Source organism: Scophthalmus maximus, chromosome 14 (genome assembly GCF_022379125.1).
Source record: "Scophthalmus maximus strain ysfricsl-2021 chromosome 14, ASM2237912v1, whole genome shotgun sequence".
NCBI classification, from domain to species: domain Eukaryota; kingdom Metazoa; phylum Chordata; class Actinopteri; order Pleuronectiformes; family Scophthalmidae; genus Scophthalmus; species Scophthalmus maximus.
The window spans coordinates 3,995,001-4,022,970 of record NC_061528.1 but is presented as its reverse complement, the minus strand read 5'-3'; the positions used below and the strand labels follow the sequence as shown (position 1 = coordinate 4,022,970).

General features: G+C 44.7%; 2 protein-coding genes across 32 annotated transcripts in view; one reads left to right on the top strand and one right to left on the bottom strand.

The window, feature by feature from the left end:
- neb (nebulin) overlaps positions 1-8,144 on the top strand; it is a 57,066-nt gene extending 48,922 nt beyond the window's left edge. For 21 of the 30 annotated variants that reach the window (XM_047337290.1, XM_047337298.1, XM_047337288.1 and 18 more), the window contains 13 exons: positions 81-173; positions 1,199-1,291; positions 2,325-2,417; positions 2,871-2,963; positions 3,285-3,377; positions 3,765-3,857; positions 4,618-4,710; positions 5,303-5,410; positions 5,503-5,689; positions 6,207-6,299; positions 6,548-6,688; positions 6,802-6,905; positions 7,321-8,144. In XM_047337290.1, the coding sequence (XP_047193246.1) occupies positions 81-173; positions 1,199-1,291; positions 2,325-2,417; positions 2,871-2,963; positions 3,285-3,377; positions 3,765-3,857; positions 4,618-4,710; positions 5,303-5,410; positions 5,503-5,689; positions 6,207-6,299; positions 6,548-6,688; positions 6,802-6,905; positions 7,321-7,494 (1,458 nt within the window). In that variant the 3' untranslated portion in view covers positions 7,495-8,144. The remainder of the gene's footprint in view (positions 1-80; positions 174-1,198; positions 1,292-2,324; positions 2,418-2,870; positions 2,964-3,284; positions 3,378-3,764; positions 3,858-4,617; positions 4,711-5,302; positions 5,411-5,502; positions 5,690-6,206; positions 6,300-6,547; positions 6,689-6,801; positions 6,906-7,320) is intronic. The other 9 variants (XM_047337313.1, XM_047337303.1, XM_047337302.1 and 6 more) reach the window with 7 other exon arrangements.
- Positions 8,145-8,204: 60 nt separating this feature from the next.
- On the bottom strand, positions 8,205-27,853 carry LOC118283135 (TBC1 domain family member 8). 2 transcript variants are annotated; one of them, XM_035604853.2, is made up of 20 exons: positions 27,459-27,851; positions 21,620-21,730; positions 21,292-21,410; positions 20,977-21,205; positions 19,991-20,231; positions 17,707-17,914; positions 15,948-16,145; positions 15,714-15,863; positions 15,037-15,187; positions 14,405-14,619; positions 13,865-13,982; positions 12,154-12,439; positions 11,573-11,723; positions 11,340-11,438; positions 11,154-11,222; positions 10,799-11,069; positions 10,642-10,707; positions 10,438-10,524; positions 10,145-10,266; positions 8,205-9,397 (listed from the first exon to the last, which is right to left on the bottom strand). In XM_035604853.2, exons 1-20 carry the CDS (start codon positions 27,583-27,585, stop codon positions 9,035-9,037), a joined length of 3,381 nt encoding a protein of 1,126 aa, XP_035460746.1. In that variant the 5' UTR covers positions 27,586-27,851; the 3' UTR covers positions 8,205-9,034. The 2 variants fall into 2 exon arrangements, with proteins under 2 accessions (XP_035460746.1, XP_047193287.1); XM_047337331.1 differs by lacking the exons at positions 8,205-9,397; positions 10,145-10,266 and adding an exon at positions 10,306-10,393 and having other exon boundaries at positions 10,428-10,524; positions 27,459-27,853.
- Between the last annotated feature and the right edge of the window lie 117 nt (positions 27,854-27,970).

Here is a 27,970-nt window from a genome sequence, read left to right as displayed (position 1 = left end):
CTGTTGTTTAGAATGAATGAATATGTCTTTGTCTGTGTCCCTGTCTCACTCTGTCCCTGTGTAACTTGTACGATGGGCAGGTACAGTACAAGGACTCGCTGGGTCAAGGCACAGCCGTGTCAGATCTCCCCGAGGTGAAGCGGGTCCGAGAAACCCAGAAGAATATCAGCTTGGTAGATGAACAGGAACCTTATTTCATCACCCGATAATCATTCCCCTGACTTCTCCCGCTCGTCTAAAAGTCTACCAAACTTTACCTTCCATGTTTTTACTATGGGCTCTCCCTCCTCCATCCTAACTGAGTGTGTCTACCAGCCCTGGTGGATGACTGGATATTTGTAGGAGACTGTAGGATTTATCTTCCTTCATGACAATTCATAGCATCTAAAAACCCTGAAGTAATAAACTAAATAAAGTATCATCCACTCATTTCACAACTATATTTATCCCCAACTACCTCTGAAATATGTCAAAACATAGGTACGAGTAATAACTTTTCATTGTCAGTTGTTGTAAAGTGTTGTTAAGAATGAATGGACAATGTCTGTGTCTGTCTACAGAACATACTGTGCTCTATGTTTTGTCCCTTGTCTCACTCTCATCTCCGCTCCTCCTTATTCCCTCCATATCTGACAGTCTGACAGTATAACTCATGTAATCTCTTTAAACACCATTTTCAACCCAAATGAATAATTTGTGTAAAAAAAAGTAGATGTAGACACTCAAGCCTAACATGAGTTCTCTAAGATAATAGCTTGTTTTTTTTAATATTTGGAGCAAATCCCTGCAGCCAAAAGACTGGAGGCTGTTATAGGAACATATTCATAATTAATAATAGTTAATAATTAATAGTAATAACTTTGAAAACATGGTTTTACCCATTTAATGTATAAAGATGTTGTTTCCACTTTAAAATATATTGTTCACACAAGTCAACATCATCATCTGTCGGGTCTGTAAGATCTTTGTTTTTCGTGTTAATTCATTGCATCTAAACTCGTCTCATCCTCCATTTTGAAAACAGACACACAGCTGCAACTTTTATATATTTATACATATATATATATATGTATATGTATGTATATATATATATATGTATGTATATATATGTATGTATGCTGTTGTTTAGAATGAATGAATATGTCTGTGTCTGTGTCCCTGTCTCACTCTGTCCCTGTGTAACTTGTACGATGGGCAGGTACAGTACAAGGACTCGCTGGGTCAAGGCACAGCCGTGTCAGATCTCCCCGAGGTGAAGCGGGTCCGAGAAACCCAGAAGAATATCAGCTTGGTAGATGAACAGGAACCTTATTTCATCACCCGATAATCATTCCCCTGACTTCTCCCGCTCGTCTAAAAGTCTACCAAACTTTACCTTCCATGTTTTTACTATGGGCTCTCCCTCCTCCATCCTAACTGAGTGTGTCTACCAGCCCTGGTGGATGACTGGATATTTGTAGGAGACTGTAGGATTTATCTTCCTTCATGACAATTCATAGCATCTAAAAACCCTGAAGTAATAAACTAAATAAAGTATCATCCACTCATTTCACAACTATATTTATCCCCAACTACCTCTGAAATATGTCAAAACATAGGTACGAGTAATAACTTTTCATTGTCAGTTGTTGTAAAGTGTTGTTAAGAATGAATGGACAATGTCTGTGTCTGTCTACAGAACATACTGTGCTCTATGTTTTGTCCCTTGTCTCACTCTCATCTCCGCTCCTCCTTATTCCCTCCATATCTGACAGTCTGACAGTATAACTCATGTAATCTCTTTAAACACCATTTTCAACCCAAATGAATAATTTGTGTAAAAAAAAGTAGATGTAGACACTCAAGCCTAACATGAGTTCTCTAAGATAATAGCTTGTTTTTTTTAATATTTGGAGCAAATCCCTGCAGCCAAAAGACTGGAGGCTGTTATAGGAACATATTCATAATTAATAATAGTTAATAATTAATAGTAATAACTTTGAAAACATGGTTTTACCCATTTAATGTATAAAGATGTTGTTTCCACTTTAAAATATATTGTTCACACAAGTCAACATCATCATCTGTCGGGTCTGTAAGATCTTTGTTTTTCGTGTTAATTCATTGCATCTAAACTCGTCTCATCCTCCATTTTGAAAACAGACACACAGCTGCAACTTTTATATATTTATACATATATATATATGTATATGTATGTATATATATATATATGTATGTATATATATGTATATATATGTATGTATGCTGTTGTTTAGAATGAATGAATATGTCTGTGTCTGTGTCCCTGTCTCACTCTGTCCCTGTGTAACTTGTACGATGGGCAGGTACAGTACAAGGACTCGCTGGGTCAAGGCACAGCCGTGTCAGATCTCCCCGAGGTGAAGCGGGTCCGAGAAACCCAGAAGAATATCAGCTTGGTAGAGGAACAGGAACCTTATTTCATCACCCGATAATCATTCCCCTGACTTCTCCCGCTCGTCTAAAAGTCTACCAAACTTTACCTTCCATGTTTTTACTATGGGCTCTCCCTCCTCCATCCTAACTGAGTGTGTCTACCAGCCCTGGTGGATGACTGGATATTTGTAGGAGACTGTAGGATTTATCTTCCTTCATGACAATTCATAGCATCTAAAAACCCTGAAGTAATAAACTAAATAAAGTATCATCCACTCATTTCACAACTATATTTATCCCCAACTACCTCTGAAATATTTCAAAACATAGGTACGAGTAATAACTTTTCATTGTCAGTTGTTGTAGTGTTGTTAAGAATGAATGGACAATGTCTGTGTCTGTCTACAGAACATACTCTGCTCTATGTTTTGTCCCTTGTCTCACTGTACCTGTGTAACTTTTTGTACGATGGGCAGGTACAGTACAAGGATTCTCTGGGTCAAGGCACGGCCGTGTCAGATCTCCCCGAGGTGAAGCGGGTCCGAGAAACCCAGAAGAATATCAGCTCGGTAGAAAAAAAAAAAAGACCTGCAGTGACCTTTTTTTATTTAATCACCTTATAATCTCTCCCCTAAATGTCCTCTGTCCCCACAACTTATCTAAATCTCTACCAAGCTTTTACCTTTTGAGTTTTTCCCTCCTCCATCCTAACAAAGTTCCATAAATCACTCTTTTCTTTTCCCCAGCCTTGGTTGACGACTTGATTTTCCAAGTCCTTAGTCTGCATTTCCCCAGATATTTTCCTTACTTCCCAAATTTAAGAACTAACCGACCCTTGAGTGTGTTGCCACCGTATTTGACCCTTTTTTTTATCATCTCTCTATTCAAAGCTCCAATACAAAGAAGGAGTGGGACAAGGCACGTCAGTATCAGAGACCCCAGAGATGGAGAGGGTTAAACGCAATCAGCAAAATATCAGCACGGTACTCCACAGAGTGACCCTGTCGCCCCCCCCCCCCCCCCGGGCTGCACATCCATTTGCCTCTGACCCCGCCCGCTCCACCTCACTCCTCATCTCCCTCAAACACGCCGTCGTAACAATCCTCCCCCTTGAGCCTTTCGCCAGTCGCTTAAACGTCTGAACCTGTAGAGGTTCAGCTAAACTCCTCCTCCATGTCGCTAACATAACCTGCTTCTTCATTTCCCAGGAGAAAGAAAAAAAAAAGTGTGTGTTTAACATCTGCTGTGATTTTTTTTTTTGTTTGTTTGCCGCTGTGTGGCGTCTCTCGTCTTCCTGCTGTTGTCTCCGACTGACCTGCTCTTTACTTTTTCTCCCACCCGTTTCTACCCGAACCGTGTGCGTCGGGTAGATCAAATACAAGGACTCTCTGGGCCGAGGCACAGCCATACCCGACCTCCCCGAGGTGAAGCGGATCAAACAAACCCAGAGGAACATCAGCTCGGTAGTGGAAACAAAACGCGTGTGCTCCTAACTGTTGAGCGTGGACAGTAGTGCCCGTCATCAATAATGCCCCCATCATAAGCTACGTCCTCTCCCTCCTCTCATCATCATCATCTCATGCTCTCCACACCTCCCGCTCATCCATCTCCAGCCAAGGGCCAAACTCTGGAGCTCCAGCGCCGTCGTCACCACTCCGATCCTAACGTTGCCTTAATATCCATCTACGCATTTCTTTCTTTTTTCTCCATTTTATTCTTTCAAATCGTCCTTTAATCCTTAACCATCAACCCCCTCACGTGTTTGAGTGAAACCCTCTTCTTTGCCCAGTGTTTTCTAACCCGCAGCCCAGCTTTCTTCACACTTAAGTTCATTTCCTCTTCACAGCAAAATGAGTGATAAGGAGTGTGTTGTTGTTTTTTTACTGTATCTCAACCTTTTGTGCAGCGATCTACCAGGATGAATCACACTATAGGACCAATTTCTCAGACTCTTCTCATACATACTGTATATATATATATATATATATATATATTTCAAAAGTTAAAAAGTGTGAAATCTGAAAGGCGTTCCTCCTCTTCAGATTCACTCATCTTGGAGAATTTCCTCGAAACTGCTTTTTCTGTATCTTCTCTCCAAGAAGAAGTTAATCCATGTCTATGAAACCAGTCCTATATGTGTGTGTGTGTGTGTGTGTGTGTGTGTGTGTGTGTGTGTTTCAGTGTCTGACTGGCCCCCTGGGGCACTGTGCTTCTGTCCTGTAGGTGTTGTATAAAGACAGTTCAGCCAAGGGAACTCCTGTGGTGTTCACTCCAGAGATGGAGCGAGTCAAACGGAACCAAGAGAACATTAGCTCGGTACCTTCAGAACCCCCCCCCCCCCTGCAAGAACATATTCCACCCCAGGAAAATGTTCTTCTTCTTCTTACCCCCCCCAACGTTAACCCTTCTTTGTCTAACTTGACTTGCCCCCTGGCTCCACTTTAATCGTATTAATTCTCCCCCACTACTCTTTTAAATGTGTTTTCTTAATACCACCAGCTGTGGTGTGTCACCACCTCTAACCTCTCCTGTCGTGGAAACTACTTCCATCTTGTTCCCCCTGGAGACTGGGGCGTAGTCTCCTTTGATTTGCTACCTCCAGCTCTTAATAAAAAAAGAATGTCCGTCCTAATTCATCCGTCTGAAATGCCAGTCATGTCCCAGCTCTCTCTCTGTGTATGTGTCTCTCTGCCACACCCTTTGTGCTGCGTGGATGCTAACGATCGATTCATGTTTAAAAAAATTTCAGACGCTCACTGTGTGTGTGTGTGTGTGTGTGTGTGTGTGTGTGTGTGTGTGTGTGTGTGTGTGTGTGTGTGTGTGTGTGTGTGTGTGTGTGTGTGTGTGTGTGTGTGTGTGTGTGTGTGTGTGTGTCCTCCTCCACCGTCCTGTACTCACTTTACACCAGGTGCTGTACTCGGACAGTTTCCGTAAGCAGGTCCAGGGCAAGGCGGCCTTCGTTCTGGACACGCCTGAAATGAGGCGCGTCAGGGAAACCCAGCGCATCATCTCTGGGGTAAGAGTTTGTCGCGTTGTATTTTTCTTGTCAGTATTGGATCAAGGCGTCGTTTGGGTCTGATGACGAGGAAAGCTTTGTGCCCCCTTCAGGTGAGATACCACGAGGACTTTGAGAAGAGCAAGGGCAGCTTCACCCCCACCAGCACCGACCCCGTGACGGAGCGCGTGAAGAAGAACACGCAGGACTTCAGCGACATCAACTACCGCGGCATCCAGAGGCGCGTGGTGGAGATGGAGAGGAGGCGCGCCATCGAGCACGACCAGGAGACCGTCACCGGTGCGGTTACGAGCACGTGCACATTGTTCATTTCATCTGTTGGACAGAAATTTGAACTGTAAAGAAAAAACAAACCGCCCCATTGAGGCTGCAGGTTATTGTAGGTGCGATTATTTTTTTTTGATTTCTTTTTAATTCACCGAGCTAAGCATCTAATCTCGATTGAAAAAACAAGAAGGTCGTTTCACAAGTACTTTAATTTTTTTAAATTTCCAAATTCCCCCCAAAAATTATCACTATCTGGGAAATTGTAACATTTTCTCCTCCATGAATTAGATTCCGAACTTTCAAAAGTTGCAATTCCAAGTACGAATGGCAGGTGGAAATCACTGGGCCTGATTTGTAAAACGTGGACCAAAATTTTAAGCTTGAATCTGTAGTTATTTTTGTTTATTATTTTTGATTTTCGACACAATAAAGATCTATTTGTTTTCCCTTTGCCCCTTCTTGGGAATCTTGAGAATATTCTTCTATAGAATGAGAAAAAAGTCTTTAACGATCTGTTTGCCTCCTTCAGATCTGCGCGTGTGGCGCACGAACCCCGGGTCTGTGTTTGACTACGACCCTGCTGAAGACAACATCCAGTCCAGAAGTCTGCACATGATGTCAGGTGAGAGACGAGAAACACAACTTCATGAATCTAAATACTGGGGAAGTAGAAATCATTTTAGGTAAGTTTCAGATTATAATTTGAGATTTAATTCATCCTCATGCGATTATTTCTTGAGGAACCAGGATAAACTCCAGCTCAATCAAAGTTAAATTAAATGTCAGAGATTGACTAGAACGATGTAAATGGTGCATCATATAATATGATTATATGTACTAAAAGTCTCTGACACTGTTCTGTCGGTGCAGTACAAGCTCAGCGTCGCAGCAAGGAGCACTCCCGCTCCACCAGCGCTCTGAGCGGCCTGGGCGACGAGAAGTCTGAGGTGTCCCAGGACCCCGACCACCACATGTCCCTCTACAGCAACGGCTTCATGGCCTCCTCTGCGGGTAACCGATAACCACTCCAACGGCAAATACAGTATACGGAATAATGTGTTTCTCTGGATTGTCACGAGTATTTAACAAAACTTTTCCTTGTCTGTGTTTTGTTTCGTCTGCAGGCTACCAGCAAGCCAAGACTGTGGAGCTGCAGCAGAGGTCGTCCTCAGTGGCCACCCAGCAGACCACAGTGTCCTCCGTCCCCTCACACCCCTCCACCACCGGAGTGAGTGGCGCACGCACGCACGCACGCACGCACGCGCACACACACGCACACACACCGAACGAGCCAGTAGGGAAACAACAAATCAACAAATCCTACAAAAACAATGCATTTGTCCATCATAAGTACTTACCAACTTCCTTGTCTCTTGAAACTCGGTCACTGATGTCAATCTTTTGTTTTTGACGAATATTATTTAATTTTAAGAAGTATGAGAGAGAGACATCAGTGAAACTGATGGCAGAGGAAGAAGATATAGACACACACAAACAAAGTTATTAGGATCAACTCATATCTTGTTCTGTTCTTTCTATGGGACTTGTTAACAATCAAGAAAGATAAGAAAGTATCACATCCTTAACCATCACTCTCTCGCCTTCACACCACACTGACTCTGACTCTCCCGCCATCTCTGCAGAAAACCGTGCGCGCCATGTACGACTACGGCGCGGCCGACAACGACGAGGTCTCCTTCAAGGACGGCGACGTCATCGTCAACGTGCAGGCCATCGACGAGGGCTGGATGTACGGCACCGTGCAGCGCACCGGCAAGACCGGCATGCTGCCCGCCAACTACGTGGAGGCGGTTTAAAGACGACCGCCGGAGGTGGGCGAGACGCAGTGGGTCCCTCCTGTGGTCACAACTGTGGCTTAGTGCAATGTGTAGCTTTTAGTGTCTTAGTTTTAGCTCCTGTACCTGTATGTGAGTCTGATCATCATTCATACGCTGCTGCCGCTGTCGCCCGTGGATGTGACGCGAGCATTGTGATATGACACATATATATAAATATTTCTAATTATACACAACCACGCCTACTACGACTACTGCTACTACGAGTGACAGACTGTTTTAGATTGTTCAGCTGCTCTAAGACACTTGCTTTGGAGAAAAAAGAGCAAGAGACACTAACATCTGTCCTGGCCCTATTCTTTTGTAAATTAAAAAAATAAACTATAATATATATATAAAACACTTTAACGGAAGTTCAATGGAGAAGAAAATGGAAATGATTGAAAAATAACGAAACGTACAAGAAGTCAGTTAACATCAAACCACTCCTGAAGAGTTGCATGAGACGAGCCTCAGTCTTCCCTCCTTTACACTGACGGCCGGACAAAAGTAGAAAAAAAAAGTGTGTTTTGTTTTCCTCCCGATTATTTAGGTCCCGGGGTAAAGGTGCAGTACGTGTCCTCTACCTTTTAATCAGTTAAGCTAATAAAGCACACCGAGCTCCTGCAGCACTCCGCCTCCGCCTTGTTCATTCTGACTTTTGCTTTTACAAAAGAAAAACAGCAGCGACGTCTTTATGCAATGTGTTTTTATTTTAAAAGACAATTTCTCCAGTGTTGTCTTTTCTCCTGTAACTGTTTTAGATCAGTGTAGTTTATTCTGCAGTGTTTCTGGAAACAGTTTTAAAAAGAGAAACAGAAGTTATAAAATCAGTAGTAAAAATTTAAAAAAAATTAAGAAACAACAGAAGAACACTGAATACATGATAGATTTGTCGCTTGTCATGATTATTAAAGGGTTTATGAGTCATTATTCTGATGATTATTTACATCTTTAATAGAAGATTCCTCTCTAACTTTGGTTGTTGCCTTAATATAAAATGAGAAAACACTTTTATAATGACAGACTTCATTTCTCTAGTGATGATCTGATGAGTTTACCAGTCACCAGAGATGTTTCACAACCTGGCAACCGGAGAAGTTAATCAAATAAAACTTGAAAAAAAAACGATTGGCTAATAAAGTTACCAATAAAGCATTAGTTACTTATCTATTAGTCTGAAGATATAAACACTTTATAAGGCGTGCCTTTTAAGGGAAAGTGGGGGCAGGTTATTTTCCTCATGACCGTGGTCATTACATGACCCGACGTGTCTTTGTGGCTCAAAATATTTAGGTTAAAGTTCTTTTCGTTGTCAGGTGCAGTAGAATATTGGATCAGTGTTATTCACAGGCTCCTGTGTTTCCAGACAATCACACGAGTGACATATGATGAATGTCACTTTAAGGCTCTTCAGTGTCTGAATGTGAAACGAACGATACTGATATTCTGGTTTTCCTTCACGAAGAAACGCGGCGTCTCTCTCGTGGCTCACTCAACCTCCCATTCGTCTAACCGCGAGTCATCTGGCCGCCTGCTGCAGCGTGAGCAGACCCGCCCGCTGGTGATACTGCTTCTCCTTGGCCTCGGCGATCTTCTCCGAGAGGCTCACCGGCTTCTCGAAGAAGTTCACCAGCGCCTGCTCGGTCAGCAGCGACGCCACGATCTGAGCGTAACTGACCGTCCACTCCGGGGTCGAGCTCCCGTCGCCTCTGCCGCCGTCTTCAGTGACCTCTGACCCTGCGGAGTCGTGTCCGCGGTGACTGGCCTCGCCGATCTGTAGCACGAGGCTGGTCACCGTGGCGATGGCCTGGAAGAGGTCGTTCTCCTCCGGCTCGCCGTGGAACATGCTGTAGAGTGTTTTACAGAACTGGATGAACTCCCACTGTGGAGGAGGAGGAGGCGAAGAGGGTTCATATCAGTTTCATCAAATGACAACTTTTTTAAAAAATTTAAAATTTATACTAATTCCTACTAGAACCCAACAGATTATTGCTCAAACAATTGGCTAACATTTATTTATAGGCAATTTTGATCAATGAATCTTCAATCGAAATATACAAAAAGTTACATTCGGGCAAAAATGCCCCCCAAAAAATAGTGACCACTTTTGAAAAAATAATAACAAAAAATTGTCCCCAAAATAATTTGAGTTAAGATAAAACAAGTTGTTTAGAGACACTTAGCCTTGGATCTCAGGATTTGGTATCATAAACTATAAAACACCTGAGATGAAAAAAATATTTTTATATATATATATACACATATATATATATATATATATATATATATATATATACACACACATATATATATATATATATATATATATATATATATATACACATATATATACATACACACACACATGCATATACATCTACATACTCTAAACAGATATTTTAAAAAAAGTCTGTGGCTGTAAAGCAAAATCAGAAATATAATAATTCTGTACATAGTGACTTTTATACAACTGATTTGACCAAAACAAAACATAGAAGTTTAGTAAATAAAATCATGTGATACAGCTTCTATGTGCACCACAGAGAACCTGCTACGACCACAAACACATTCATACTGATTCTTAGATGTGAAATACGGCAAGTATTTTTTTTTTGCACTTCTCCGGTACCTGGTTCATGAGCGGCAGCGGCTTCTCCACGTCCTTCTCCTTCTCTTTCGCCAGATCCTTCAGCATCTGCTTCAACTGCTCCTGGTAATCTTCCTTCACGTCGCCCTCCACACCGGGAGCAACTGTCGCAGAAACAAGAGTTTCCCTTATTTCTTTGCATTTGCAAACGTCTAACATCAGTTGTCATCATGTGTCGTGTGTTGTTGTGTGGAGCGACACACACAGCGACACGTGTGTGTGTGTGTGTGTGTGTGTGTGTGTGTGTGCGTGCGTGTGTGTGTGTTCGGACCGACCAGCGGGCTTGTCGACATAGAGGGGTCTGTTGGTGGACAGCAGGGGGCTCTTCAGCAGAGCTGGGTCGTCCTCACTCTCCGTCAGAGCTGCAGACACACACACACACACACACACACACACACACACACACACACAAACATCACTCCAGGAAAACCCCCAGAAGGCAGTGTGATACTTCAAAAGATTTCCATTGTGAGAACAACCTGGAGGGATGTGGAGTCGATACAGCAGCCGGATCTTCTCGTTCAGATCTTCACAATACAGCGTGTCTGAAAACGACCAGGAGGCGGAGTCAGTTTCAAGTTTTAAACGTGTTCCTGTTAAAGACTTCCCCCCCTTCGCCTTCGCCTTCGCCCTTACCCAGCCAGCCGGCGAACTCCCTGAAGGTCACCAGGCTGTCGCGGTCCTGGTCCAGCAGGGTGAAGGCGCGGTTGGCCACCGTGTCCGTGTGCTGGCTCAAGTCGCCGGGCCACGGCACCAGCAGCCCGTACAGGCTCTTGAACTGCGGCCGGTCCAGCCGGTACTGCCGCTCCAGGTAGGAGCGGCCCGAGTCCCCGTAGCTCCACGCCGCCGCCTCGGCCGCCGCCGCCGAGCTGCTGTCGCCCCAGTACAGACTGATGAAGTGCTCCGTCTGGAGGGGGGAAGATAGGATTATGAAACAGCTCAGTTTCCGTATAAACCTCTAGGACGATTGGAAGAGGAGGGAGGAGTAAACCTTGAAGAGATCGTAGACATCGGCCAAGTTCTCCGGAGGGATGGAGACGTCGGGAGTCACCAGTCTCAACTGCAACAGAGTGAGAAGTCTGGATGAATTAGGAATGTCTGAGAAGGTCGTCCACGATAAAGGGCCAAAGCGTTTCGTCGCAGATTACAGATTTTTTTATCTCCTCCGCTCACTCACGGCGTTCTCTTTGGTGGTGTCTTCGTGAGCCTGCAGCACTCGGATCCTGTGTCGGCAGCGGAGCCGCTCGATCTGCCGCACCGTCAGGTCGCCGAATTTCTGACGAGAGAAAAACACGAGCGACGCAGAGCTTAAAATCTAAATCTAAATTATGCAAAAACTGTGAATTGAAGACCAATATCAGCCTCAAATGGCTTTAAATGTGTGTGTGTGTGTGTGTGTGCGCTTCTCACCTCGTACGACTCATTGATGAGGTCGGTGATGTTCGCGTGTCTCACGGCGGGAACATCGGTGTCGCCGCCGTGGCCGCCGCTCTCCACAGCAGCGGGCGGGGAGGACGGAGGACAAGACAATACCACTTCGCTTTCGACCTGCTCCAGAAAACTGCCGAGCAGAAGAGTTTCACATATCATTACATAACATTTTCAAACATACTGTAAAAAACAACAAAAAAACAATCCCATTCATAATCTGAACGTGTATTTGAATCCATGAATATTAAACGACAGCAGAGCTTCCTGGTTACAGGCTGTTGCTCCTCACAGCTGCTGGACTGAAGTCAACTACACATGGCGCAGCTGGTAAAGCTCAGTGGGTCACGCCGCTGACTTTGGTACAGAAGGTCGGGGTTCGATTCCGAAAACGCTTGACAACAATTAGAAAAGTGCAATCTGTTGTTGTCAACCTGCACCGAGGTCGAGAATTCTCTGCAGAAAACCTTTGATGAATATCTGAGATCTACTAGATTCACTTTAATAATCCAGTCAATCAGCTGTGAGAATAGAAAATATTTAAAGTCAGATTTTCCTGCTACCTGGTGAGAATCATGAGCGCCTGCCCGTCGTCCGTGCTGGCGCAGAGCTGCGCGGCGTTGGCGTCGAGCACGGCCAGGCCCAGCTGCAGCACGGCCTTGATGCCGTGGAAGAAGAAGCAGTCGACCACGCGGACGGCGCTGTGGAAGGGCAGCACGCTGAGGAAGAGCGTGAGGAACCAGGAGAGCGAGACGGACGAGAGCGAGGAGAGGTCGGGGACGTGCTCCGCCAGCTCGGGCAGACGCTCCCGGATCAGCTCCTCGAACACCGACTGGTCCACCTGAGCTCCTGCAGGAGGAGACGACCAGAGTCAAACACATGTTCGTGCATCACATTTATCAATTGTCAATTGTCAATTGATGATTGAATTAGTCAATTCAATCATCTTATTTTTACAATCCTCTTTACACTGTATATATAATCTGTTTACATTGTATAAGTAAACTTTTTTACTGTACACATATTATTTGTTTTTCATATTTTGCTGTATTTATATTTCATGTTTACTTATTTGGTACTTCTTTTTTACTGGTGTTTCTTATTTTTATTTTCCACTTTGCTGCAGTCGCATGACAAATGTCCCCAGATGTGGGACTAATGAAGGATCCGATCTGATCTAATCTGATCTGATTTTATCTAATCAGATTTTATCTTATCCCGAACAAAGGTTCTGACATGTTAAATGTTGTGCAAACATAAGCAGTCCTACAAGAATTTGGTCAAAAAAAGGAAGAAAATGTCTAAAATAAGCTAAATCTATAATTTTAATAAAGGACTATCTGATTCAGGAATAAATAAATCTAATTATTAATCCGACAGGACATGCCACGTCAACTTTCTGCCCTTTCCTCTTTTCTTCCATAGTTTGCAGATGAAGAGAATTTTCATTTACTAACTCCTAAATTGGAACTCGCTGTCTTTCACGGCTTTGACCACCGGGTGGCAGCACACGATTAACACTCAGTCCGAGTGTCGTTACTTTATCTAATCTAATCTAATATAACCTTTCTAAATAACCGCTACCCGCAAGTTATCAAAGATAAGGTTAATGTGAATTTATCTTGTTAATATAATCAACAAAACTCCTGAGAGGCTAAAACAACCTATGATTACTCTAACGAAGAACTGATGCTCACATGTTGCACTACACAACTGTACAACTACACTTTGACTCAAAACCTAATAAAAACTAAGAAAAGAGACCTTTTGTTTCATTAAGATAAATATTAATACGCCTATTATTTCATCGCAAGATGTGGTTACACACACACACAATTGTGTTAACGTGATGTTGTTGTTCTTCTGGGTTCAGAGTGGGGAAATGAAATGAAACGCTAATAAAAGGATGAACCAACAGCAGCGGCCCCTTGTTCTGTCACACAATCACCGGCGTTTGTTTTTTTAAAAATAGAAAAAGATGATCGCAAACATCTGGACACTAAAAAAGGAAGAGGAAATTGTTCCAAACGCCGCTTCCCCACAGGAAATGAGCTCTTATTTTAAGAAACCAGACATAATGTTGGTAAGTGTCTGAGACAAAACAATATATAAGAAGACGTCTGAGGCAGTTCGTCGTTAAATGGTCCGAGCAATGAGCTTTCAAACAAGGAGAGACTCTAACTGTGATTGAATAAAGCTGTACAATGCTTCATTGTTCTCTTATTATGATTATCATTTTTTCATTTTGACCCCTGACCCCTCATGACCTCTCACCTATGACCCTGCGGTTGAAGTAGTCGGGCAGCATCCGCTCACAAACGGCCACCAGCAGCCAGAACGCCTCTTCTTCTTTGGCATAAAGCAGCAGCACCGAGGCCAGGATGTTCATAGACTGGACACACACACACACACACACACACAAACACAAACAAACACACACACACACACACACACACACACACACACACACACACACACACACACACACACACACACACACACACACACACACACACACACACACACACACACACAGACACACACAGACACACACACACACACACACACACACACACACACAGAGGCCATTTACGTAACAGATACTGTAAATCCTTGTGATGCTCAATGTGGAGGCCTGGAGTTCACAGCCTCACCGTTTGATTACAATAGACTAAATGCAACTGCAATAATTAAATACGACTACCGATATTTTATATCATATCTATATATATATATTTAGAAGAAGAAGAATAACTGTATGTATAAAGTGTTTTTCTAAATAGAAACAATAAAATCAGATTCTTGGTTGCTAACCTGGCAGTAGCCGATCTTTGGGTTGCGGTGGGCGTAGGCGGTGAGGACGCGTCTGAGGGCGGCGATGCCGGTGGGGTTCTGGAAGGCGGGGTGGTCCGGCAGCGAGCGGTGGAGGTCCCGCTCGATCTCCTCGGTGGCGAGGCTGCTGTGCCCCATCGACTTCTGCACCAGGCCCGTGTAGTAGCCCTGATGGGCCTCGAGCTCCGAGGACGCATCTGCACAGACCAAGGGGGGACGGAGACGATACTGTGAATCTGCAGAAGTCGTGTGCCGGCTGTCACTCACTACTGTCTTAAGAAGCATAACAACATCTTTTTTTTCTATCCCATGTTGTGTTTCACTTCCTCCACAGGTTCAATCTTCATTGGTTTCATTTTGCCACGGCTGCCACTTGCACCACAGGGAAGTGAGACTGAGCAGAGGAAACCAAAATAAAAGCTGAGCAGAGTTTGTAAAAGTAAAGCTCAGGTCGATTTCCATCAGCGTGGGATTCGAGTCTACGCTCCTTCGGTCTGTTTAGGTCGCCGTCAGAAACTACAGCCTGCTCTTTATATGTCCACAGATGTGTCCATCTATCTATAAAGTGTGTTGTCTGTTATCAACACTGTTCAAACTCTCTCTCTCTCTCTCACCCGACAGCGTCATCCACAGCTCGCCGCGCAGCGACTCCGGTATCCCCGTGGCGACCAGCCTTTGGATCTTCTCCGTGCGGAACATGTGGACGCCGCGGCCGAACTCCGTGAAGTGGTCGTCCCACAGCCGCTCCTTCACCTGCTCCTCGCTCTGACGCGCACACACAACACACACACACACACAACACACACGCACACACACAACCACACACACACAACCACACAACCACACACACACACACAACCACACACACACACACAACCACACACACACAACCACACAACCACACACACACACACAACCACAACCACACACACACAACACACACACACACACAACCACACACACACACACACACACACACACACACACACACACAACACACACACACACACAACCACACACACACACACAACCACACACACACACACAACACACACACACACACAACCACACACACACACACAACCACACACACACACACAACACACACACACACACAACCACACACACACACACACACACACACACACACACACACACACACACACACACACACACACACACACACACACACACACACACACACACACACACACACACACACGGAGATCCACGCAGAGTTAAGTCGAGTCCATCCTTGAATGTCTAAAAAAACGTCCAAGACCCCTCTCACCTTGTTGCCGTTCGCGGCCGGCTGGTTCTGGTGGAACGCCGTCATCAGAGCCTCGCTGTTGACGGTGTTCCGCAGGACCTGCTCCTCGATCTCCTCCTCGTCAGAACAGCCGGTGTCGTAGTAGAAGGTGTAGTAGGGGGTCGGGGAGCTCTGAGAGGGAAGAAATGATTCTGTATCTTCAAACTGAGACAAATGGTGGGTTTCAAATGACGATGAATGAAAGTAAGGACGCACCACGCTCCTCTTGCCGTGCGTCTTGCCGCGGAACACCGACTGTTTCCAGTGCACCGCTCGCAGTCTGGCGTTCAGCCGCTCCACCAGCTCGTCTCTGTCCTGCAGCTCGATCAGCTGGAAGGCCTTCTTGGTCCGGACGCTCACGATCACGGGGTTGGGGAGCGAACTGGTGCTCTCCGCTTTTTCTATGGACAACACCTGACCGGGGGGGGGGGGGGGGGGGGGAGGAAACACATAGGTCATATTTTTAAGGAAGACGGCGGATTCTTTTCGCTACAGAGACGCAAATTAAGACTACGAATTAGACGGCAGAGAAGAATTTATGCAGGAAAGTCGTGGAATTTTTCGAAAAAGTTTATGTTGAGTGGGTCCAAACATACAATAATAAAAAACATACAGTACGCGGACAAGGATGAACTCTATGTACGTATATAAATCCTCTTAATTTGATTATGTTATAATAATTATTATAATACAGAATCACTTATCTCAGTCTGCTGAATACTGCATCTATATTATCAAAATGAATGCTCGTCTTATTTAAAGACATCTCCCAAAAAAAATCTATATTTTTGTCTCAATACATCAATATGAATAATGTGGCAATGTCCATGGTTCTGTCATTTAATATTATATTATATATAATAGAGAGTGAGAGTCTAGTTCAGCTATTTAAACATGAGCGTGAGCAACGGCGGACCGTCACCGCAAAACAAATAACTAACATCTGTCTGTGATGTCGCTTTTATGAAATGAATATGAACCAAACACAACAGGAAATGTGCAGGAGCAGGAGAGACAAAAGAGTCTCTGGAGGAGCAGTGGGGGAATTATCACTTATTATTCACAGTAACACGATGGTGTTGGGAGGAAGCGATTACACTTCTCTGAAGACAAGCATCCAACAGAAAACAGGAGGAAATGGAGGATTACACTGCGTCAGTGGAGAGAAGAGGGCGAACACAGAAAGACTGAACAGTCTGAGGGTCGTTTGGTTTGGTTGGATCCATACGACTACAAGACGCTACTGAAACGGACGGCATGGTTAATTTAGTTTTCTTGAATAAATGCATTTTACTTTAATTTAAGTCACGTGTGGTCTCCACATTCTGTCCGTCCTTCGAGCCGCGTCACGACAATATCCCGAATTCTAAGTATTTATATACAATATACCTTTTGATCACAAATTCAGAATTTTTTAAAAGAGTGGACAATGAACTGTCTCTTGCAGTTCTGCACCACACAACGTCCCCCCTCTGTACTGTAATGTGTTAAGTGTGTGAACATTATCCACCACACGAAACCAGTTTGCGTGTGTGTGTGTGTGTGTGTGTGTGTGTGTGTGTGTGTGTGTGTGTACGCGTTACTCTTTAACCCGCAGCAGGCAGAATAAACACACCTACAAGAGCACGGCCATTAAGAATAGAAACAAACACAGTGCACTCACTCCGTGCTGCAGAAACTCTCAGATAAAGGGCCAAACATGGCGACGTGCGACTTCCCGCCTGCCGGCCTTTCTTTTGTTTTGTGATTCAGTCACACGATGAAAGCAATGAAGTAAACCTGCCTCATGGTGCATCATGTGAACGATCACAACCCGTGCAGGGATGATGAGGTCATGGTGGAAATGTAATAAAGAAAATGAGTGTAAAATCTCCCTTAGAAAGAGGAAATGCACGGAGAAGCCTGTGTCAACATAGTTATCATGAACCGCCGAACGCTCACTGGAGACAAATGGCAAAGGGTGGACGTGCTGTACCTCAGTGAGGGGCACGAGCAGGACGCAGCTGCCCTCCTCTCGGCTGGAGAAGCACAGGTAGTTGTCGGCGGTGTACAGCGTCCCGCTGGTGTGGCAGCGGGCGTGCGGCGTCCACACCGAACAGGACGCCACCTCGTGGAGTCTCTCGCCGCGCGGCAGCCGGAACAGAGCCAGGACGTACTCCCTCAACGCCTGCTCCTCCAGGATCCTGTGGGGGGAGAGGAAGAAGATGAGGAGGGGGGGGGGGTTAGACAGTAACACACAGAGAGGTCAGACTAACAGCTGTCGCTTTGACTCAAAGATACACACATGTGAATAAAAACAGCATAACCATCATATAAACATTACATGATATCTATGTGTACATTTCAGTTTTTTGTCATTTGAACTTTCCAACTCCTCCATCCCGCACGTTGACCCTCGAACAAGCAGACGTTACTGTACGAGCTGCAGTGAGGACGCCAGCATCGTGTTCCAGAAAACAGCTAAATCTATTTTATTTTTTTGGGGGGGGGGGGGGGTTACGCCCTCCATGTCCCACAGAGAAATGTATGAGGTAATAATCCCTGGCTAACAACTGGAGATCATGAAGGCACATTGTGCACATATGGATTTATCGGGGGGCAGATTTGGAGGAGACGCCAAATGTGGTCCGAGCCCTGAGGAGATCACTTGTGTTTTCCTCTGTTTGTCTTGAGCCCACCCGACAACACACACTACGACATGGACTACACTTCTTTTTATAGAAACGTCCAGGATCATTTACAGAAGGTACTAAAGTAAAATTGTAAAGTTTCTTGGCTGACACATGATGATTTGATTTGCGGAACACGACTTCAGATCAACACAATAAAATCTCTTAAAAATCTCGATACAATGAGCTCAGTCATTCATCGGACTACGACTGAAACGTGTCGCCGGGACCTGAGTGAACATGTGACCTGAACACCTGGTGATAATTAAAATGTTTTCTGAATTTAATATTTACTTTAAGATCCTATCTGACATGTTTTAAGTTTTTAGTTATAACTGGGTTATAGATAGATAGATAGATAGAGAGAGATAGATAGACAGATAGACAGATGAATAGATAGATAGATAGATAGAGAGAGAGATGGATTTAGATAGATAGATAGATAGATGGATAGATAGATAGATAGAGAGATGGATAGATAGATAGATAGATAGATAGATGGATATAGATAGATAGATAGATAGATAGATAGATAGATAGATGGATATAGATAGATAGATAGATGGATAGATAGATAGATAGATAGATAGATAGATGGATATAGATAGATAGATAGATAGATAGATAGATAGATAGATAGATAGATAGATAGATAGATAGATGGATATAGATAGATAGATAGATAGATAGATAGATAGATAGATAGATAGATAGATAGATAGATAGATGGATATAGATAGATAGATAGATAGATAGATAGATAGATAGATAGATAGATAGATAGATGGATATAGATAGATAGATAGATAGATAGATAGATAGATAGATAGATAGATAGATAGATAGATAGATAGATAGATAGTCTTATCTTCTTCTTCTGTTCAGTTTTCAACCTCCTCACATCAACCTCATCTACTGTAAATACCAAAATATATTTTGCTATTTGAGTTGCAAAAAAACTTCAGCTCATTCACACTTTCAACTCCACTTCCTCTTACAGTTTTTACATAGAGACAGAAATAAGTAAACCGGTGCAGCACAGAGGTACATGAGGAGGAAAGTGAGAAAAGGCACATAAAGCGCAGTCCAACCAAGTCTGGTCTGTGCTTTACAGAAAACATCTGATAACACACAACAATGTTTGTGTCTTATCGCAGCCATTTGATTATAAAAAAATGTCCTAAAACCTCAAAAACAGAAACAGAAACCGTTTTGAAAACTACCGGACGTTCGAGATTTGTGTTTACTTTTCCTCGTCCCACTTTGTAGAGGAAAACCCGAGTCGTAATTCAGCACGCAGCACGTGTAACGCACCATGCTATCTCCTGTTATGTCTCGGTTACAGTAGGACATTCTTAAGAAGCCAGAATCATATCATCATTCATAGCTGCCGCACCTTTCCAGCTCCAGATTGCGAGGGGGGAAGCTGTGTGTGTGTGTGTGTGTGTGTGTGTGTGTGTGTGTGTGTGTGTGTGTGTGTGTGTGTGTGTGTGTGTGAGCCTATTGTGTGTGAAACCAACACCCTCTTCACTCCGTGAACTTCTCTGTTTATCTCTTTTCACTCTCCGTCAGATTCCCCCCCCCCCCGACCTCTTGGTGATGCGCGCCGGCTGCTGCAGGACGCGGTCCAGCTCCAGGCCCTCGCTGTCCAGCAGCCGCCTGAGGGCGATGTCAGCCAGCTGACCCACGACCCCGAAGGCCTCGTCCAGGTTCAGGAACATGGAGAAGTCCCGCTGCCGCCGCCGTGTATTCACCCGGATCGCCTCCGTCATCAGGCCGGCGGAGACCCGCTCCAGCCGCGTCACCTCCGCCCAGGGAATGACGAATCGCACTGCGGCGCAGAAAAAGAAGAGGGTTCAATATTTCAGTTTCTTCAGAGTGATAGTCTGCTGAGCTGCAAGTGAAGAGTCGTAGAGGTTGTCACATTCTGGAGCAGTGATCCACGCGAACGTTGTCTTTGTTTCCTCGGTTTGTCTTTTTGCAGGAGTGCTCGCAACGTAATGCACAGGTTTGCGTGGACATTTGATCAAAGATGGGTCTCGGGCATGGCAACAGGTGGCAAGATGTCGGGGAGAGATCCACATCCAGATCCGGAACTTCTTGAAGGGAAGAGCAGCACACAGGGCACCCTGCTCTATTCATCTTCTTTCATCTACTTCTGTCGTTTATCAGAACCGATGGAGACGCAGCAGTAGTGGTGTTCGCGCATGTGTGTGTGATCTAAACAGGGAACTGGCTTCACGAGCTTACAAGAAGAGCGACAAACTTCTCGGCCGAGGACCAAACCTGCACAAGATATCTGCACGACAGTTACCGTTCAAGACCGGCGAAAAAACAAAACCCTGACAGTCTTCAGCTTTTAATAGTAATGCCAGCTGGTCGTCCGCCAACCAGAGGGTCGGCGGGTTCGATTCCACGGCTCCAGACGCTGAGCGCCGCCCTGTCAGAGTGTGAGCCTGCCGCGCGCGGCTCCTTGAACGTTCGTCGGGACTCGAACAAAAAGCTCGACCGGCCTTTTCCCTCCCACAACGCCCGACAAGGTCTGAAAGTCAGAGCCCTCACTTTGGTGTACAGACCTTCCTTCCCCAGCAGGAAGGAGTAGAAGGCCATGTGGTTGATGCTGAGGTAGAGGAGGCCCTGCCGAGGCACGCGGCCCTTCCAGCAGCAGCACGAGTAGTAGGTCACCAGCTTCTCCGACGACGGCAGGCCGAAGCGCAGCTCGAACTTCAGCAGCGCCTCCCGGAACTTCTCCGGGTCCTCCTCCTGGGCGGCCTGGCGGCCCCGGACCTCCTCCGCGATGAGGCCCTGCACAGGAAAGAGGCGCTCGTTACCCCGGGATCAAGGGGTTTTCTTGGGATCGTTCCTCTGCGGCAGCGGCAGGTTTTCCCCACCTTGACTTTGCCTTTGACGAAGCTGGCGACATCCTCCTTGTTCTCGAACACGGACAGCGAGTGGAGCAGGTTGTGGACCAGCCAGTCCCAGTGCCTGTTCACCTCCTCTATGGCGGCTCCTGATGGACGCAAACGACAAACCGGGGAAGGGATTTAACGGCCGAGACCCATCTCACGAGTGGAAACAGAGGGAGACACACACACACACACACACACACACACACACACACACACACACACACACTCTCTCTGAGATGAGGTGATTCGAAAAGTGAAAGAGAGCTGAGACGTAAAGACAGGCAGCGGGGTCTTGATGGTTCAGGCTCACCGCTGGCGATCACCCAGCTGATCTGGGAGCCGGGGACCTGGAGGAGGACGCGGAAGGGCGAGACCCTGGCGTTGGAGTCCAGCACCGTGTCCAGCGCTCCCACCAGGAGACCTGCGGAGAAAACGACGAGACGCCAGAGAGTCAGACTGCTGTCGGAGATCATGAGGCCACGCCCGAGAGACGGAGTCAGACATCGGGGGAAACGGAGTTCGCATGCAGACGGTGATATTCATCCCTGGACACGACACGGATACGCAGGTCTGACGGAGGCGGGGAACCTTTTAACTCGGGAGACGAGAGGAGAAGATGACAAAAGTTGTATGTGTTTGCCGTGGTTTTAAAATCTTTTAATTTTTGTTTTTTAATTTTTATTTTAAATTCTACTTCTGATATTCAAAATGATACACAGATAAATTCCTACACGCACAAGTTGAGGACGTACTGCATCTATTTCAATTACATTTTCTTTTTACCGTTCCTGCTCTTTAATGTTGCTCTCATGTCTCTAACTACCGGAGTCGTGGTTGTTACGACGCGTCGATGTGGCAAAACCGAGTCCGTCGCCTCTTTGTTTTGAAAATTTCCTCCATGTTTCAATTGATTTTGCTGAAACTTTTATGCCAATTTATTACATTTGCTTTTAATCTACTTGTTTGCTTCCTGCCGTCTGTTTCGTGGAGGTGGTGGTGCGTGAGCCCCCCGGGGGGAAGAACCCATTCAATTTTGGATCCGATCTGTAAATGATACATTTGCGTTCCTCAAGTGTTTCAACACGACAGCAGGGCGATAGAGATCACTGACTCACAGAGGACAGGAACAAACCTCATTACAGTTTAATTGAGTCTCATTTCAAAGCAGTCGGACGTCAGTTCGTGATCAGGCAGCAGATGATAAACCCCCGACTCTCCAGAGGGAAACTAAAAGAGTCGGTTCAGTTCAGTTTCAAATGGTAAAGATTCAGCGGGAAACCTGCTCAGAGGCGACGACGCCTACAGGTGCAATCAGCTCCGCAGATGTTCACAAGGATCAAATTGACCCCAAAGAACCAATAATGTTGAGTGAATCATCCGGCAAATGGAAACACACACACACACACACACACACACACACACACACACACACACACACACACACACACACACACACACACACACACACACACACACACACACACACACACACACACACACACACACACACACACACTCTGAACAGACTGAAGCTCTGTCTCAAAAGGCTCGTCACGTTTTCATCCTGGTAAAAACCGCGACTAATCCGAATCACGCTTCTCCGGCGATGCTCTGATTCTTTCATTTCCTCTGGGGGGAAAAAGACGAGTCGCTCAATACTCGGCCTTAAAAATGAAAAAGGATCGTGTCCACCAAGAAACGTTAACTCTGTTAGTCAACGTGACACCTTTATGAGAACACTTTTAAACGGCAGACGATGCAGAAAACATTTGCATTTATGTTTTTATTTTATATATTTAGCTGTATTTGTGTTTTCATTTCATTTGCAGTTATTTATTTATGGTGAAGTTGATGTTTAACTGCCTCAATTACATCTCTTTGTCACAAGGGTTTGATAACGACATCTTAGGAATGATTGCCAACATTTTTTTTACATGTATACGTCAGGAATTCTTTACTCCCCAATATCGGCATCAGCATCGGCCCACAATAAAATCCATATCGGTCGAGCTCTACTGTTCCTTAACTCTTCCGGAGCGACTGTACGCGCGAACGCAAACATCCGCAACATCCCAGGACTTTTCCGTCCACGACATTCTACCCTGACGCCACCCATCGCTTGAATGCTCCAGAAATGTTCCTGCTGTTGTGAACGCGTCCGACTCGGACAATCTCCTGCTGCGTTCTTCACGTGTGAACGGAAAATGTCCAAACCCAATTTTCAGGACATTTTCCGCAGTTCTTGTCTGAAAACAGCTCAAGATTCTTCTTTACATGGAAGTGAAGGTTTGGGATTATACTTTACGACAATGTCTTGGATATCCTATATAAATATATATATAAATATATATATATATATATATATAAGTACAAGCCTGCATTTCAGAGTTATGACACAGGATGCGGGCACAAGGGTCCGCTGGATCGCTCTCTCTCTCTCTGTGTGTGTTCTCTGGCCTGGTACACACTCAAATATATACATATATATATATATACAGTACACCTATTATACGGAGAGAGACATGAGGAGAAAAGGACAAGCAGCAGGTTTCAGTTCTTGAGTATATCATTAATTATATCATTGAGTATATCATTGAGTATATCATTGAGTATATCATTGAGTATATCATTGAGTATATCACTGAGTATATCATTGAGTATATCATTGAGTATATCACTGAGTATATCATTGAGTATATCATTGAGTATATCATTGAGTATATCATTGAGTATATCACTGAGTATATCACTGAGTATATCATTGAGTATATCATTGAGTATATCATTGAGTATATCATTGAGTATATCATTGAGTATATCATTGAGTATATCATTGAGTATATCATTGAGTATATCATTGAGTATAACATTGAGTATATCATTGAGTATATCATTGAGTATATCATTGAGTATATCATTGAGTATATCATTAATTATATCATTGAGTATATCATTGAGTATATCATTGAGTATATCATTGAGTATATCATTGAGTATATCATTGAGTATATCATTGAGTATATCATTGAGTATATCATTGAGTATATCATTGAGTATATCATTGAGTATATCATTGAGTATAACATTGAGTATATCATTGAGTATATCATTGAGTATATCATTGAGTATATCATTGAGTATATCATTGAGTATATCATTGAGTATAACATTGAGTATATCATTGAATGCCACAGCGTCACGGCCGCAGCAGTGAACCGTCCTTCAGCCGCCAAAAAAACGAGCCGCTAAAACTGAAAGTATTTCACCAGCATGCGATTCACTGGAAGACGTTCGCGGCTTTGCGAGAGTCGCACTTGGAAAATGCCGCTTCCTGCTGAGTTCTTATACCGTACAAAAGGCAGGTTATGTCCACACCAGAGTCTTTATACCCTTCGGAGAGCGCTCACTGGTGGAACCTGCGCAGGTGGAGGGAGAAAGGAAAAGTCAGAGATGAGATCTCCGGCTCTGGCTCTCGGCCAAATGGAAAACAACATCCTCACAGTCGAAAGGGCCTGAAGCTGCGAACCCCCGGCAGCCGGGCAACGGCAAAACAATCCGCCTGTCGCCACTAGAGCCCAGAAGGGTTGTTGGGGGGGGGCGGGGGGGTATTGCACCGGTAAACTTTCCAGAAGTAAAGAATAAGAGAGGAGGAGGGGGGAGACGATATGAATCGTCTGTTCATGGTCACGTCGTGGGGGAAAACCGCTGTGAAGACACAAAGGGGCCTCAGTCTGCTGCGATCTGTCTCTGTGCTCCTGAACGCAACCAAATTCCATTAGCCCCACTGTCTTCTCTTTCTCAGATTATAGAATTAAGTTCTCCAACTGGTGAGATACAGAAGTGTGCGTCAGCTCTACACAGAGAACTATTCCATTCCAAATGGAAAAACAGAGACTACAAAGACTGGTGTGAGGGGGCTGACGAGCAGCAGATGTTCAGCTCCCCCGGCCCCTCTCTGAAATCATCGCTGGTGTGATAAGGGCTGGAGAGGGGGGTTTTCTCAACACATTTGAATTTCAGCCTTCATCCTAACTGCTGGAAACATTCAAAATAAAGTGCGATGTGTGCCGTCAAGATCCTCGTGCTCAGTGTGGAAGGAATGCCGCAGCGGAGGTCCTGTAATTGGTTGACTCCAAGCGACGTGACAACAGGACTTGACCCTTCACCTCTCTCGCTATGGGAACAACAGGGACAAACACACACACACACACACACAAAGCAAACACGGGCCAGGAAGTTCCTTCTATTCTATTCCGCGAGAAGCGAGAGCAGGAGGAAGAGACGCTGACTGCGTCGTGACTTGTTGTTTGTCCGTTTTCATGACATCCACTGTCGATCCGCTGCACAATCAAGTGCCAGCGTCAAGTCGGTAAACCCTGTCGCCCGGGAGACGGAGAGGAAGCGAGACGAGAGGAAACGGCAGACAGGGGCCGAGTCGCGGCGGTGGGAAGCTCTCGCACGGACGACAGCTGCGACGAGCACGGGGGCAGAAAATTTGTTCAATCGCACTGGAATAGAAATTGTTCCGCGATGGTTGAAAATGTTCAACGTTTAACACAATCACACAGAAACGGAAAACTTGTGTTTGGAGATTCCTCAAACAGGATCACATGAGACGAAGACAAGAGGCGAATTACAGAATTTCGACGGTTATTATCATGAAGAAGAAAAGAAGGAAAAGAAAAGAGTTGTAATTGAACTGGGGCTGCCACGATATCAGATTATCACTGTACAATTATCGTGGGACCAAAGAAAGATTCACGATAGCAATGTTGTCACGATATCTAAAAAAGTTTAAAATACATAGAACTATCAGTCAAATTCAACTTTGACGTAGTTTATTGTTTGTTTTGATTCTTTTACGGCAAATGAATCAAAATACTACGACAAGACACACTACGTTGGAGCGCGACCCAGATAGTCAGAGTCAGAGCGGAAAGAAATTAAACGGTATTCTTATTATTTCCCAAAATATTATCCTATGTGAATTAACATGACATAAATCACGGCTGTCATCAACACTGGGTTATTGTGACGCCCCAATTTTTTTGTTTAGATTTACGATTTTACCCAAGTTAATTAACAACTATAAAACATGTTTGCAAGAATAATAAGAGGGTTGGACTGAAAGATAATATTAAAATATGTTGGTTTTTATGATCAACAGCTACAAATCAAAGATATTTGATTTTAAAAAGATGTAAAACAGAGGAGGCAAATTCTCTCATATCAGATAATAGAATCAGAGATATTTTTTTTGATTAATTCCTAACAAGAATTTTTTGTAATTTCTGTTGGTCGACTCATCGCATTATTAACTTATTATTGACCAAAAGTACAGGTCACATTGAGCCAAAATGAAAGAGAAAGATTGAAAAAAATTACAAAGAAACTCAAGGACCACTACAAATTGAAACCGAGGTGAAAACTAAATGGAATTCAGCCATCAATCGTTTCATTTCATGCTTTTCTTTCCCCTGTTGACGCGTGTCGTCGTCTCACAGCAGAAAAAAAAAATCAAAATAGCATCAGTCTCTTGTCTGTTCAGACTATTTCTGGTCTGTAGTTCAATTCTCTCTCCACAAACACACACACACACACACACACACACACACACGTCAGGAAGTTGTGGCAGTGCCACTTCTTGGTAGTGACACTTTGTGTGCAACACTGTTACTTTATAGGAAGTGAGGAATTTCTGCTATGACACACAGGTTTGTTTTTTTGTTTTTTTTCTGGTTTTGTAATCTGCATCTTTACCATATTTGAGGGGGTGGGGGGGGGTCAAGTTAACCTGCCAATCAGTGACAGGTTACCAGTTTCAGTTGCCATAGTAGCACCATCTGGAACAGGGACTTTCCTGTGAAGCTTCAAACTGGAACCAAGGATTATTATTATTATTATTATTATTAATAATAATAATAATAATAATAATAATAATAAATATTTTTGGTTCAACAGATCTTGTTAACTCTTGGATACCCCCCTCCTCAGACACGCCCCCTGGCTCTTTGTGGCCTTGTTTGTTCCTGCTGCTGTTGTTTACCTGTCGTGTCACCTGACCGCTGCTTGCTCACCTGTGTGCCCTCGTTTGTGACTGGCCATATGTATCGTGTTTATCATAAGAAGAGTTTTATTTCGCGTGTCACCTGTGATGCGGCCCGTCGACTCCCCGCGGCCTCGCCTCCTCTGCAGGAGGAAGAAGTCGTTGCTCCTCTCCGTCACCCAGAGCTTCAGGGCGTTTTTCAGCAGAACTTCCTCCGGGTTCAGCCACATTTTACTTCCCAGCAGGGAGGAACCGGAGGAGCCGGAGGGACCACAGGAGGGAGCTGGAGCTGGGGTCTCGGTCTCTGCGGTGTGTGTGTGTGTGTGTGTGTGTGTGTGTGTGAAGTTCCCCCTCCTCACCCGCCCGTCCCGCGGCTCCGGTCCTACACCACAGAGGAGGGTTCGGGTCTTTCGTCCATGGTCGTCCTGCGCCTCCGAGCAGCTGCGGAGGGCTTCACTCTCCCTCACGCCCGACTCACAGCTGCTGTACACACCGCACCTAGATCGTCTATGCTGGCGGGATGACTCACTACCAAAAGATATTGAAAACATTCTTGCAAAAATAGTTTTCGAGAGTAGAATCGCGATGAAAAAGCCTCGTCATATATTTAGATAA